Below are 15,664 nucleotides of genomic sequence, written 5' to 3' on the forward strand. Positions count from 1 at the left end.
CTCCTGCCATATGAGGAGAGCAAATACCAGTCGTTTTACTTTAAGAGGTGAGCCTTTGAGATGGGATTTGTAATATAGACCTTTTGTGCTAGCCCAGCTGCTGATCTGCCCTTGTACTTGGGTGGGTGGGTGGATGGATGGGTGGATGGATGGATGGATGGAAGATTAGCAGAAATATTGTCAATTTTACCTGGATAATATTAATAGGCAAAAGATCCATCGTTTCACCATTCTAACATAAACAAAAAACCCTCAGACGTCCACCAGTGACGCGGAAAACAACAGCTGCAACTATAACAATCGCTGAGGTTCATCCTCAACGTTCTTTCAGAAGAGGCAGCCAGCCTAGCAGCCCAGAATAAATCACCATGGAGGGCAGCAACTGGTGTCAGAAGGGAAAGAGCATTTCTACCACAATGTAGATTTGCCACCTGGAGAGGACACGTTGTTTCTACCTCACCAGGTAAAAAAAAAAACCTGCTACATCTGATGCACAACAGGAAGCGAAGAAGAAGGGAGGTTATTTTGGCCGTACGCTAGTGGCAGGTAAAAGGCTAGTGGCCTCGAGAAGCAGTTGATCTGAACTCATGCCAGGACAGCCGATCTGTTCAGGCAGATTAGCCTGGAGTCAATTTCATTCAGCTAAAACAGTGGTGGCGAACCTATGGCACGTGTGCCAGAGGCGGCACTCGGAGCCCTCTCTGTGGGCATGTGTGCTGTCGCCACAGCCCTGCCTCCCCTGTGGCCCCCTCCTGACCAGCAGCCCCCCCGGAGGAGATTCGCCCCCGAATGCGGCCTGCACGGAGCAGCGCAGCCAAGGACATGGCAGTCGGGCAGCGGGGACAAGACTCCGCCCTCGCGCCCCGTCATGCGCAGTTAATGCTGTGGACCGCAGGCGGAGGGCGTGGCTGCCATGGTGCTGCTAGGCCGCCTGGGCGATTTGCGGTGGGCCATGGAGGCGGGGGGGTGGCCAGGTAGGGGGGGCAGTTTTTGGACACTTGGTCTCTAAAAGGTTCGCCATCACTGAGCTAAAACATCCTCTAAATCAGGTGTGTCCAACCTTGGCAGCTTTAAGACGTGTGGACCTCAAAGTCCCAGAATTCTCCAGCCAGGATGGCTGGCTGGGGAATTCTGGGAATTGAAGTCCGTGTGTCTTCAATTTGCCAAGGTTGGAGACCCCTGTTCTAAATGGAAAAAATAAGAGTGTCCTTCTCATGTCTCCCAGCTCCTCATCTTGAAAGCCTCTAGAAAGCTGCGGTTAGAACAAAATGAAACAGCAGAAGATAGCCTCTTCCCTAATTTTAATGGACTTAAGTTGGACTCTTTTTTTTTTTTACAAATACTGTATAACTAACAAGCAAGTCCTGGAGCGCATCAACACCAGACATGTCACCAGAAGGCAAAATCACAAAACCGCGTCTCACTAACTTTGACCATGTCATACTGGGGAATTCACTGGAGAAAGCAATTGTGTTGGGAAGAGTTGGCGGTAAAAGGAAACCAGGCCGTCCAAGAACATGGTGGCTGGATGCCATCAAAGCTGACACCAGCCAGAGCATAGACAAGCCCAAAGAAGTAGTGCAAAATCAGAAGAGATGGAGCGAATGGATAACATCATCACAGCATCTCTTGTGCACCCCCTGCTGGCTGAGGAGAAATTCTACGATGGTTTAATGTTAAGTCTTTTCAATCGCTACCTAAGATAGGGGTCCCCAACCCCCCTGTCCGTGGACCGACACTGGGCCACGGCATACCAGCAACCAGGCTGCGCAAACAAGTGAATCCCCATTCACTGGATGCAGGCAGCACACGAAACCACGCCCCCTCTGGTCCACGGAAAAACCTCTCTCCACAAAACCGGTCCCCAGTGCTCAAAAGGTTGGGGGCCTCTGACCTATGGCATGCCTGCTCATATTTCAGCAATAGAAATGGGGATATATATTTCCCAGAATCCGGTGCACAAACATTTTTGCCCTTCCTTCTCCTTACCCAGTGCATCTTTCATCTCCTGTATAATTCCAGCCAAATAAGCCATCCAGACAAGAATATATTTCATGATGCTTATGACTGCAACTGTCCTTGCAACTGTCCTTGGTGAAAAAAGTAAGGTTCTACGTTTAGGCAAGAAAAACCAAATATACAGGTATAGTATAGGTGGTACTGTACCTTGCTCAATAGTAGCAACTGCAAGAGGGATTTTGGAGTCCTAGTAGACAATCACTTCAATATGAGCCAGCAGTGTGCTGCAGCTGCCAAAAAAGCCAACACAGTACTAGGCTGCATTAACAGAGGGATAGAATCAAGATCATATGAAGTGTTAATACCACTTTACAATGCCTTGGTGAGGCCACACTTGGAATACTGCATGCAGTTTTGGTCACCACGATGTAAAAAAGAAGTTGAGACTCTAGAAAGAGTGCAGAGAAGAGCAACAAGGATGATTAGAGGACTGGAGGCTAAAACATATAAGGAACGGTTGCTGGAATTGGGTATGTCTAGTTTAATGAAGAGAAGGACGAGGGGGGACATGATAGCAGTGCTGCAATATCTCAGGGGCTGCTACAAAGAAGAGGGAGTCAAGCTATTCTCCAAAGCACCTGAAAGCAGGACAAGAAGCAATGGATGGAAACTAGTCAAGGAGAGAAGCAACCTAGAACTAAGGAGAAACTTCCTGACAGTTAGAACAATTAACCAGTGGAACAGCCTGCCTCCAGAAGTGGTGAATGTTCCAACACTGGAAATTTTTAAAAAGAGACTGTCTGAAATGGTATAGGGTTTCCTGCCTGAACAGGAGTTTGGACTAGATGACCTCCAAGGTCGCTTCCAACTTTATTATTATTATTATTATTAAATACGTCAGAAGCGAGAAACAAATAGTTTGAACCGGAGTGACTCAGTTTCCAGGTGTGAAATGAGGATAAAGAAGATTGCTGGGGCTTTTTTTAGAATGATGATTACTAGGTACATGAGAATAATAGCGAGCCTGGGATGAGTTTCCTAAGTGACCTGGTTGAATTGCCTCCATCCTTCAGAAGCTCTTGTGTTAATTGTATGATGAAGACCGGATAGCTAAATTGGTTTGGCAGGACTAATCTCATTGTTTGACCATCAACAAGCTAAAGCCGGATTTTTAGATATAAAAGCTTATATCTTATATGATAACAGGAAAATCTTTTTCCTCTTTCTTTCCTTCCTATTTCTAATCTGGAGTACACGTATCACTGAATAGGAATCAGTAGAGCAAATGAACAGAAAAACACACCAACAAAGCCATGTTACTTTGAAGGACGAGAAGGGCTAGGGGGACATGATAGCAGTGTTCCAATATCTCAGGGGCTGCCCCAAAGAAGAGGGAATCAAGCTATTCTCCAAAGCGCCTGAAGGCTGGACAAGAAGCAATGAATGGAAACTCATCAAGGAGAGAAGCAACCTAGAGCTAAGGAGAAATTTCCTGATAGAACAATTAACCAGTGGAACAACCTGCCTCCAGAAATTGTGAAGGCTTCAACACTGGAAGTTTTTAAGAAGAGACTGGACAGCCATTTGTCTAAAATGGTATAGGGTTTCCTGCCTGAGCAGGGGGTTGGACTAGATGACCTCCCAGGTCCCTTCCAACTTTATTATTATTATTACTTATTTCCTTAATTTTCTTTAATCTCAATTTCAGTTCCTGCACCTAGCCACTTTAAAAAAAGTGAGGTGTTTAATATTTTAATATAATGAATTAAAGCCCAAACATGTTTAATTTTTTTTGCCAGAAACATATTTTTACCATGCTCAAAATTCAAATTCCTTCCTTTGCTTCCGGATTGCCAATTAATCTAAATCCTTGTCCAAGATACTGTGGGGTTTACTGAAGTTGTTGTACATGCAAAACCTGAATTTATTGGGTTAAAAAAATCTTAATTTGTTTCCCAGCTGACATATTTGGCAGATTTAAGGAAGGTAATTGAGACCACCAGGGAAGCCTGTAGGCTAGTGTGGAAGTCAAAAATAGAATCCCAGGAGATGAAATTAATAGGAAACTTTCAAGGAAGCTGTTTAGAGAAGTCCACGTGATAGTCCTCAACTCAAAGCAGACTTTTCTTTAAACTTGTTTGCCTTTGTATTTTGTTATTTTTCTGCCAGCATTAGCACAGCTACTAACTGAAACGTGTACTTTTTTCTACTAGACCAGGATTGTCAAACTCGCAACATCACGTGATGTGTCGCGACATATCACGACTTTTTTCCCCATTGCCGGCAATGGGGTGGGTGCGGTTTTGCCATGACGCATCCGGCCTGCGGGCCGGCAGCTTGACACCCTTGTACTAGACTAACACTGTATTCAACAAAATGCTTTGTATTTGTTATTTTAAGCGATCTTTAATAAACATTTCGGGGGGGGTGCATTGGCCTAGTGGTTAAAATGCTTGTTGACTGGAAGGTTGGCAGTTCGAGACCCAAGTACTGCGTGATCGGGTGAGTTCCCGTTAACTTGCTCTAGCTCCTGCCAACCCAGCAGTTCGAAAGCGTGCAAATGCGAGTAGATAAATAGGCACCACTTCAGTGGGAAGGTATTAGCATTCTGTGGACTTTGGCGCATAGTCATGCTGGCCACATGACCACGAAAGTGTCTTCAGACACCGCTGGCTCCCTTGGCTAGGAAACAGAGATGAGCATCGCGCCCCCCCAGAGTTGGATTTGATTGGACAGGGGAAACCTTTTACCCTGAAGAACATTTCATTATTTTTGAGAACACTGTTGTCTCAATCTGCCATGTTTGTTTTCTTAAGCCGAAAAGTTATTCTCATGTTTAGTCAATGAATGGATGCTGCAGAAGTCCTGCAACAGGACCATTGTCAGCCAGCAGCTTCGACTACATTGTGAAGATTCAGTAGGCAACATTGATGCCTCTTTTGTTCCACCAGTGCAGGGGTAGGCAACCTTGGCTCTTTTATGACTCGTGGACTTCAACTCCCAGAATTCCTGAGCCAGCATGGCTCAGCTTGGAAACCTCTCCCTTTCCCCTCAGCCTGGCTGACTCAGGAATTCTGGGCGTTGAAGTCCACAAGTCATAAAAGAGCCAAGGTTGCCTGCCCCTGTACTAGTGGCCCTCTTTAAACCAAAAATTCTCGTATACAAACTAAAGATAATTTTGTGATGGCTGCCGTATAAAACCTGACTGCATGTAATTCCAATGTCCGCACTTGGTTATTTTGTGGGCATTGACGTTTGCTTTTTTTAAAAATTACCTTGCATTGAGTTGTCCTTTCAAGATCGCAAATCCCCCCCTCTTCCATTTTGCTCACTAATGAAGCCCAGCTACTAAAACCCATCATCCTGTGCATGAGAATACCAGTTTGGCTCAACTGGTTCCACAGTCCCTTCCCTTCCTGGTTCCCTGCTCCACAGCCTTGGGCTCAAACTGCCCAGCCATTCTTGGTCCCTTCCCTGGCTTCCTCAAGCTTGAACCTTTGGCTGTCTTCCTAAACTGCCAGATTAACCCCTTCTGCCTTCCTTCTCTCCTCCTTCTGCCTTCTCTCCTAGCCGATTCTTCCACCAGCCTTAACCTTGAGCGCTCAGCTCTTGCTAGAAAGCGGTTTACATTACAAGGGCTTTCCAACCGCAGAGCTCTACCCAAAGGTAAAACGCCTCTCCAGCTGTCTCCATTCCATTTTACCATCTGCCATCACCGCTGCGGCTTCATTCCCACATTATTTGGTTTGTCTCATGCCCCCATCCCTCATGCACCGCAGTAAGGCTTTCTTTCCGACGGCCATCTCTTCCGTTTTGGCTGGCTGTGCATCCGTGCCTTTCACAGCGGGCTGATACATGCATGGATCAAACAAGGGGTGTTTCCCCATGCGTGCAGGTAAGCAGTTGAAAAGCTACACCCATTTCAGTCAAGACCCCTTTTAGAAAATAACAGGGGGTCCTCAACTTACGACAGTTTGTTTAGTGACCGTTCAAAGTTACAATGGCACTGGAAAAAGTGACCTATGACCGTTTTTCACACTTAATGACCACTGCAGCATCGCCATGGTCACATGGTCAAAATTCAGGTGATTGGCAACTGGTTGATGATGGTTGCAGTGTCCTGGGGGGTCGTGTGATCCCCTTTTGTGACCATCTGACAATGGGGAAGCCAGATTCACTTAACAACTGTGTTAGTAACTTAACAGCTGCAGTGATTCACGCAACAAGTGGGGCAAAATTGAACTGTTGGGCCCAATTGTGATTGTAAGTCGAGGACTACCTGTATTTCTAGAAGGATTGAAATATGGAGAAATGGACTTCCTGGATTAGCTTAGCTGTAAACACAGACCACCAGCCGAGACGGTGAACAATATTCTCCGTTCAGTATAAGGCAACTACAGGAAGCAGATGTCGTCTGCTTCACTTGTAGACTGTGTTGTTATCTCTTCTTGAATTGTAAAGTTTTGTAAGTCAGGGGTCCCCAACCCTTAGGCCAGGGGTAGGCAACCTTGGCTCTTTTATGACTCGTGGACTTCAACTCCCAGAATTACTTGAGCCAGCATGGCTAAGCATAGAAACCTCTCCCTTTTCCCTCACCACAGCTGGCTCAGGAATTCTGGGAGTTGAAGTCCACGAGTCATAAAAGGGCCAACATTGCCTACCCCTGCCTTAGGCCACGGCCACGGGCCACAGCCCATTCGGAACCAGGCTGTGCAAGTGGCAGGTGCTCGTGCTTGAAGCTTCACTTGCGCGAATGACAAGCACACCTAGAACCATCCCTTCTCACCCCACCTCACCCCTGCCAGTCCGCCAAGCTGGAAAGGTTGGGGACCACTGCTGTAAGTCACATCTCTATATGTAACATTGGAGAGCCAGAAAGTCTCATGTAGCAAAGTCTCATATGACATGACAGCAGTCTTCCAATATCTCAGGGGCTGCCACAAAGAAGAGGGAGTCAAGCTATTCTCAAAGCGCCTGAACGCAGGTCAAGAAGCAACGGATGGAAACTAATCAAGGAGAGAAGCAACCTTGAACTAAGGAGAAACTTCCTGACAGTTAGAACAATTAACCAGTGGAATAACCTGCCTCCAGAAGCGGTGAATGCTCCAACACTGGAAGTTTTTAAGAAGAGACTGGACAGCCATTTGTCTGAAGTGGTATAGGGTTTCCTTTCTGAGTGGGGGGTTGGACTAGATCCCTTCTATTATTATTATTATAAAACATGAACCTGTCAGCTGAACATTCAAACTGACTGGCACTGATGGTTGACACAGGTTGCTGCCAGCATCCTAGGTATCAACCAAGTATCTCCTTAAAATATAAGATATTCCGAGTAGCACAGTTTTTTGTAGCTTTGCTGGAGTTCTTGCAGGAAGCTGCAGTTTCTTGATGTATTTTGCAAAGTTTTTGGACATAGTTCCCAGTGCCCCGATGACAGTATCACTTTTACATGTTTCATCCATAATCGCACAGTATTTCATAATTTTTTCCAGTTCTTTTTCTTTGACTCTGGCATCTCCTGGTACAGCGATATCTTTCATTATTATTATTATTATTATTATTATTATTATTATTATTATTATTATTATTATTATTATTATTATTATTATCTCTTCATTGCTGGCTATGACCTAATATTGAGATTGAGATGAATTTGAACTAGTTCAGAATGAGTACCACTAGAAGTTACAACTAAGACTTGAGAGGAATTCTAGAATAGAGCAGTTGGAGAATATAGTTATATTTTCAAAACAATTGGAAACAATAGAAATGGAGGAGAACTGGGCTGTATCTTCGAAGTACTCGCAACTTCTTAGAGATCTAAAACTTGATGTTATTGAAGAGAACATTCGGATTAAAATCGGTACGGGAATTAATAAAAACAACCCTGTCATTGGTGTTTACTAATGTCCAACTAACCAAGAAGAGGATTTAATGGAAGCTTTCCAGAAGCAAAAGAGATATAATTCAAAGTGTAACATAGCAATGATAGGAAATATTGTATTACTTCAGCAGCTGCTAGAAAATAAACCTTCCAAATACGGTCCTTTCGGGATATTCCTGACTGTCTTGACAACATCTTGTTTCTTCAAAGATGGAGGAGATAAAAGAGAACTGGCTATTTTTGATTTGGGACTAATCGATAGAGAATATTAAAGATGAAGAAATGAAAATAGCAAGAACATTGAGGGAGGGTAACAGAGTGAGCTCCTGTTATTCGTCCCAGCTTCTGCCAACCTAGCAGTTCGAAAGCACGTAAAAATGCAAGTAGAAAAATAGGGACCACTACGGTGGGAAGGTAACAGCGTTCCGTGCGCCTCTGGCGTCCAGTCATGCCAGCCACATGACCACGGAGACGTCCTCGGACAAGCGCTGGCTCTTCAGCTTTGAAACGGAGATGAGCACCGGCCCCTAGAGTCGGAAATGACTAGCACGCATGTGTGGGGGAACCTTTACCTTTATCTTTTTAATCATATAAAGCTGAAATTCTTAAGTGGAACAAAAACTAAAATTAAGTGTGGTTGAACATTTTGTGGACTTCACAAAATGGATTATAATAAATTCTGACAATTCATTAGCAGAAAGAGCTAATAGGAGAAGATACACAAGATACTCTATATTCAGACAGCACATTTAACCTGGTTATAATTTAAAAACACATTAACCCATAAACTTACCAAACAGTTTGGATTTGCATGATGAATTAAGCCCTCCACCACTTATAAACTAATTACAGCTGAGAACCAAGAATGTTTGCTAGATTTTTTTTTATCAATTATCTTATGGAAACATTACCATATCTGGGCTGTAAAAATCTATATAACCACTAGATGGCAGCAACTAATTCCACCTTTAAGGATCTCACTGCTACCTGTTAGTGAGATTCTGGCCTTTTGCAGCTAAGGTTTAGCTGTTCTAGTGGACACATTTTTTAGGTCTTCCTAGACATCAGTTTGGCAATAAAATGTGTCTTTATTGGTGATTTGGCATGACAGCAATTGGTGGAGATGCTATAAGACATTATGAATCAAGAATGAGGAAAATTCTACTTGAAGCCCGTATCATCTGAAGGGCACCGAGGCAGAGCAGAGTTTCCTTTCAATTTATTTATTCATTTTTGCATGTTTCTACCTCATCTTTAACCTGCAATTATCTGCTCTCCCAGATCCAGAATCTAAAGAGAGAGATGTTCCCCGTCGCTTTTCCTTAGCTTCCTCCATCAACACCACAACTAACACATCTGCTCTAACCAAAGGTATGGATACACTAACCCGTTAGCTGCTTAACTTCCTCTACATACATTGCTGAAAATAGTGTGAACATTATACAGCAGAGCTGGTGCTCCGCCTTGTAAGGCAGAGAAATGGGTTACTGTAGTAGCAAGAGGTTTATTTCCTGACAGTTAGAACAGTTAACCAGTGGAACAACCTGCCTCCAGAGGTTGTGAATGCTCCAACACAGGCACGCTGGCTGAGGAATTCTGGGAGTTGAAGTCCACAAGTCATAAAAGGGCCAAGTTTGAAGACTGCTGCTTTAATGGCTAAAGAGGGGGGAAACTAAGGGGAAATGTAATATTTGTCAATACAAAATGTTTTCTTACGGTCAACATAGTATTAGAGGCACTGTTGTCCTACCCATCTTTAGTTTCAATTGTCTACACTCAAAGAGAATACAGGGACAGAGTTCCGCTGTTAGTTGGTTAAAGTTTCATGCAAACAGAAACTCATATATATGGGCATGAAATGTAATAATTCTTAAAACATTAAGAGAGGAGATCTAGAGATCTGGGCCCAAGTCCCTTGGTAGGAATCCTATAGTTCTTTTGATGAGCAGAAATAATTTATAAAAACAAGCTATTGGGTGGTTTGTTGCTGCTCCCGCAACAATATACAGTATTTCTTCCATCAACTGCTAAACCCTTTGCCATGCCAAGCGAGCAGGTCTGGTATCTAACTGTATTTCCATTCTTTCTCTCTGCAAACTTCACACAGGTCCCCTTGTTCCTGCGGTTAAAGTCAAGAGGCACGAAATCAAAAGTGATCCAACTCCTCTGGGTTTTGAAGGTACATCTCCTGAAGGCCCTGCATGCTGTTGACTTGTAGATTGTCCTTTCTCATATCACCACTCACATTTCAAACCATTCTCCAAATCACCCTATTGGATGAGATTTCTTCTTTGTCAGTTGATGTGTCTTACCTGTTGTATCTATTGCTGAAGACTCAAAAGGTGCTTCCTCAAGAGTGCAGAGAAGAGCAACAAAGATGATCAGGGGACTGGAGGCTAAAACATATAAGGGACGGTTGTTGGAATTGGGTATGTCTAGTTTAACGAAGAGAAGGACTAAAGGGGGACATGATGGCAGTGTTCCAACATCTTAGGGGCTGCCCCAGAGAAGAGGGAGTCAAGCTATTCTCCAAAGCACCTGAAGGCAGGACAAGAAGCAACGGATGGAAACTGATCAAAGAGAGAAGCAACCTAGAACTAAGGAGAAATTTCCTGACAGAACAATTGATCAGTGGAACAACCTGCCTCCAGAAATTCTGAAGGCTCCAACACTGGAAGTTGTTAAGAAGAGACTGGACAGCCATTTGTCTGAAATGGTATAGGGTTTTCTGCCTGAGCAGGGGGTTGGACTAGATGACCTCCAAGGTCCCTTCCAACTTTATTATTATAATATTATTACCGTATATACTTGAGTATAAGCCGACTCGAGTATAAGCCGAGACCCCCAATTTCACCCCCCAAAACTGGAAAAAGTTATTGACTTGAGTATAAGCCGATCCGCCGTTCTGCAAGCCTCTGCCGCCAGCAGAGGCTCGATCCGCCATTTTGCAAGCCTGAATACACAGGAATACCCTGTGTGGCCGCGGCTCTCGGGGAAGCCCTGGCTGTCCGCTTCCTCGCTCCACGCTGCCATTCGGGGCCCGCGCGTTCCCCGGGAAAATCGCGGCGCCCAGCAGGCGAGGAAACACGCCCGCTCCAGTTGCCCCCCCTTCCCTCAGGAGACGCGAAGCAAGTGACCGCCCGGAGCTTACCGAGGACTTGCGCGCGGCCGAGGCTTCGGTGCTTCCAGGATCGCGCGCACCTCTCCCAAGCCGCCGCCGTCCGGAGACCTGCCGAAGTTTGGGGAGGTTTGGGGAGGTGCGCGCGCACCTCCCCAAACCTCCCCAAACGTCGGCAGGTCTCCGGACCTCTGCGCCCTGCCTGCCTGCTTCTTTCCGCAGCGGAAAGAAGCAGGCAGGCAGGGCGCGGAGGAACGGAGACCTGCCGACGTTTGGGGAGGTTTGGGCACCTCCCCAAACCTCCCCAAACGTCGGCAGATCTCCGTTCCTCCTGCCGAAGTTTGGGGAGGTTTGGGCGCCTCCCCAAACCTCCCCAAACATCGGCAGGTCTCCATTCCTCCACGCAGACCTGCCGACGTTTGGGGAGGTTTGGGCGCCTCCCCAAACCTCCCCAAACGTCGGCAGGTCTCCGTTCCTCCGCGCAGACCTGCTGACGTTTGGGGAGGTTTGGGGAGGCGCCCAAACCTCCCCAAACGTCGGCAGGAGGAACGGAGACCTGCCGAGGTTTGGGGAGGCGCCCAAACCTCCCCAAACGTCGGCAGGTCTGCGCGGAGGAACGGAGACTTGCCGACGTTTGGGGAGGCGCCCAAACCTCCCCAAACGTCGGCAGGAGGAACGGAGACCTGCCGACGTTTGGGGAGGCGGCCAAACCTCCCCAAACGTCGGCAGGTATGTGCGGAGGAACGGAGACCTGCCGATGTTTGGGGAGGTTTGGGAAGGCGCCCAAACCTCCCCAAACGTCGGCAGAAGGAACGGAAACCTGCCGACATTTGGGGAGGTTTGGGGAGGCGCCCAAACCTCCCCAAACGTCGGCAGGTCTGCGCGGAGGAACGGAGACCTGCCGACGTTTGGGGAGGCGCCCAAACCTCCCCAAACGTCGGCAGGTCTGCGCGGAGGAACGGAGACCTGCCGACGTTTGGGGAGGCGCCCAAACCTCCCCAAACGTCGGCAGGAGGAACGGAGACCTGCCGACGTTTGGGGAGGTTTGGGGAGGCGTCCAAACCTCCCCAAACGTCGGCAGGTCTGCGCGGAGGAACGGAGACCTGCCGACGTTTGGGGAGGTTTGGGGAGGCGCCCAAACCTCCCCAAACGTCGGCAGGAGGAACGGAGACCTGCCGACGTTTGGGGAGGCGGCCAAACCTCCCCAAACGTCGGCAGGTATGTGCGGAGGAACGGAGACCTGCCGATGTTTGGGGAGGTTTGGGGAGGCGCCCAAACCTCCCCAAACGTCGGCAGAAGGAACGGAAACCTGCCGACATTTGGGGAGGTTTGGGGAGGCGCCCAAACCTCCCCAAACGTCGGCAGGTCTGCGCGGAGGAACGGAGACCTGCCGACGTTTGGGGAGGTTTGGGGAGGCGCCCAAACCTCCCCAAACGTCGGCAGGAGGAACGGAGACCTGCCGATGTTTGGGGAGGTTTGGGGAGGCGCCCAAACCTCCCCAAACGTCGGCAGGTCTGCGCGGAGGAACGGAGACCTGCCGACGTTTGGGGAGGCGCCCAAACCTCCCCAAACGTCGGCAGGTCTGCGCGGAGGAACGGAGACCTGCCGACGTTTGGGGAGGCGCCCAAACCTCCCCAAACGTCGGCAGGAGGAACGGAGACCTGCCGACGTTTGGGGAGGTTTGGGGAGGCGTCCAAACCTCCCCAAACGTCGGCAGGTCTGCGCGGAGGAACGGAGACCTGCCGCCGTTTGGGGAGGTTTGGGGAGGCGCCCAAACCTCCCCAAACGTCGGCAGGTCTCCGTTCCTCCGCGCCCTGCCTGCCTGCTTCTTTCCGCTGCGGAAAGAAGCAGGCAGGCAAGGCGCGGAGGTCCGGAGACCTGCCGACGTTTGGGGAGGTTTGGGGAGGCGCCCAAACCTCCCCAAACGTCGGCAGGTCTCCGTTCCTCCGCGCCCTGCCTGCCTGCTTCTTTCCGCTGCGGAAAGAAGCAGGCAGGCAAGGCGCGGAGGTCCGGAGACCTGCCGACGTTTGGGGAGGTTTGGGGAGGTGCGCGCGCACCTCCCCAAACCTCCCCAAACTTCGGCAGGTCTCCGGATGGCGGTGGCTTGGGAGAGGTGCGCGCGATCCCGGAAGCACCAAAGCCTCGGCCGCGCACAAGTCCTCAGTAAGTTTTTTTGTTGACTGGAGTATAAGCCGAAGTGGAATTTTTCAGCCCAAAAAGTGGGCTGAAAAATTCGGCTTATACTCAAGTATATACGGTATTATTAAGAGGCAACTGGACTTTCTTTGTTTTTCCCTTGAAGACGTTTCGCTTCTCATCAGAAGTGAGCATATCAATTAAGTTAAATTTAGGTTGGTTTGTTGTTTTTTTAAAAAAAGCAATCAATCACATTTCTTCTTGTCCGGTCTCCATACCTCTCATTGTTTTGACATGAAACCCTGAAATGACATGATCAGAGGCAGCCTTAGCCTAAAAAAAATTCTACTTTTGTTCGTGGTTCAATTCCTTCTACTTTTATCTATTCCTCATCTTCTTCATCCATCCTATTTGAATGATTGCAGCTCTGTCCTTCTTTGTCTTTGAGATTGCTAACTCCTGGTGATTTTGACTGCGTGCTTCCCTGTCTGATTTGAGTAGGGCCAATCTTTTTGCCTGTGCTGTGCTTGATTAATGCTAATCTTGTTTAATTTGCTAGTCAGTAATCAGGCTACATGTGTTGGCAGTCCTTTGATTACATATCATCAAGATTTAAAATGGAAATAATTCTGAATGGATATAGAAGTTCACCTGATTGATTCTAAACGGTGCCCTATTGTGACTTTTTGACTACATGCTTTCCATGTCCAAATAGCATTGACGTCTAACCTCTGACATGCTTTATGTTCTCTCTTAAAGCCAAGAATGTAAAATTACAGCATACACTTAAGCGTGGAAAAGCGTGGATATAAAATTACTTTCGGCACAGGAGAGCTTTAATATCACTGCTCCCTCTAGTGGTAGGAAAGTTCTGTTGGTGACACCTCAAGTTATCCATGAAAATGTCAGGTGCCTTTCTCGTCTGTTCCTCTAGATATTTTGTGACTCCTGGCCTTTCCGTAGTTTGACTTAGCCATGGCACCATTTCCAGACAATAGAATGGCTCTCCCCCGTGCCCATGACAATACCTTTATCTTGATGCCAGTCCACAAGCGAGATAGACTTACAGGTAGTCCTCAACTTACGACCACAATTGAGCCCGATTATTGCTTAAGCGAGACAGTCATTGAGCGACCTTTCTCGCCACACTTTTTAAGTGAAGCACTGCAGTTGTGAAGTTAGCAACACGGTTGTTAAGTGAGTCTGGCTTCCCCATTGACTTGTCAGAAAGTCGCAAAAGGTGATCACGCTGCAACCGTCATAAATATTAGCCAATTGCCCAGCGTCTGAATTTTGACCAGGTGACCAAGGAGAGGCTGCAACGGTTGCCAGTGTAATACATGGTCACAAGCCACTTTTCCCGGTGCTGTTGTAACTTCATATGTTCACTAAACGAAAGGTTGAAATTCAAGGGCTATCTGTATCTTCTTCATTCTTCATTCTTAGCTGAACTGTGGCTAAATTAGCCTTCTCCACTTATTCTGAAGTCGTCCAAGCTCATTCTTTGAGTGCAAAATCTGTTGGTGTTTGCTGGGAACAGAGAGAGAAGCAAAATGAAGCAGAGGGCTTGGCAAAGGAGACACACGTTTCATGCCAGGACTGTTTTTGGTTGATTAAAGGATGCCTGGAGATAGCCACATCTCAGCAGTAGGGGAGAGTCTTAGAAGTCTCAGAATTCTAAGCAGGTAGTCCTCAACTTAGAACAATTCATTCAACAACCCAGGGCTTCCCCTCCCCCCTCCCCCACAAGGCACCCCATGCTCCACATAAGGACTGCAACGGTCAGAGCCAGGATTTCATGGGTGCCTTGCTAAATAGCAGCAACAACTTTATGACCATAATTCTAGGTTCAATTGTGGTCATAAATCATGGACAACATTTCTTAAATTATCTAGAGCACACCTGGGCATTTTATGACCCCTGGACCACATCCAGCCCTTTGGCTGTTCCTGTCTGTCCCATGTGGTTTGCTTTTATTTTGAAGGTGACTGCTATTTTTTTTTCTTTCAATTTGTGTACGTATGTGGATGTGTGCCTACACACCTTCACAACCCCCATTGATTTGGCCCTCCCCAACAGTCCCAATTTCTCAAGTGGCCTCTTGGGAAAATTAATGATCTAGAATAGCAGCCCCCAAGCAAAATCAATGGGGGAAGCTGGATTCACTTAATGACGATGTGCTTTTGGGCACTAAGGACTGGTTCCATGGAGAAAGATTTTCCGTGGACCACAGGGGGCATGGATTTGCATGCTGCCTGCATCCCAAGGATGGGGCTTTGCTTGTTTGTGTGGACCGGTTGCTGGCATGCTGTGGACCGGTGCTGGGTTGGGGACCCCTGATCTAGAAAGAAGAACTTGGAGAAGAACATTCTGGAAGGCAGACTTCCATTTCAAAAGCTGTTCATACTAGAGACAAGATGCAATTTCCCTTATATGTAATGTCCATCACCTGTGACAAACACTTAGGACGAAGCAGAAATACCGATAGTCCTCAACTTATGACCCCAATTATGAGCAGAATTTCCACTGCTAAGCAAAGTGGTTGTGAAGTGAGTCAGACCCAATCT

At 47.1% G+C, this 15,664-nt stretch overlaps 2 protein-coding genes across 2 annotated transcripts in view; one reads left to right on the top strand and one right to left on the bottom strand.

Annotated features, from left to right (window-relative positions):
- The window catches only part of MCF2L2 (MCF.2 cell line derived transforming sequence-like 2), a gene marked incomplete at its 5' end in the record, with an annotated part of 216,523 nt that overhangs the window by 192,436 nt on the left and 8,423 nt on the right, over positions 1-15,664 (top strand). Inside the window, 3 exons of the mRNA XM_083363877.1 lie at positions 5,530-5,625; positions 9,125-9,214; positions 9,951-10,022. Coding sequence (XP_083220003.1) covers positions 5,530-5,625; positions 9,125-9,214; positions 9,951-10,022 — 258 coding nt within the window. The remainder of the gene's footprint in view (positions 1-5,529; positions 5,626-9,124; positions 9,215-9,950; positions 10,023-15,664) is intronic.
- Positions 1-15,664, bottom strand: part of ATP11B (ATPase phospholipid transporting 11B (putative)) — a 412,741-nt gene that overhangs the window by 187,501 nt on the left and 209,576 nt on the right. The gene's annotated exons all lie outside the window — the stretch shown is intronic.

Source organism: Vipera ursinii (assembly GCF_947247035.1).
Source record: "Vipera ursinii genome assembly, chromosome: 5".
NCBI lineage: Eukaryota > Metazoa > Chordata > Lepidosauria > Squamata > Viperidae > Vipera > Vipera ursinii.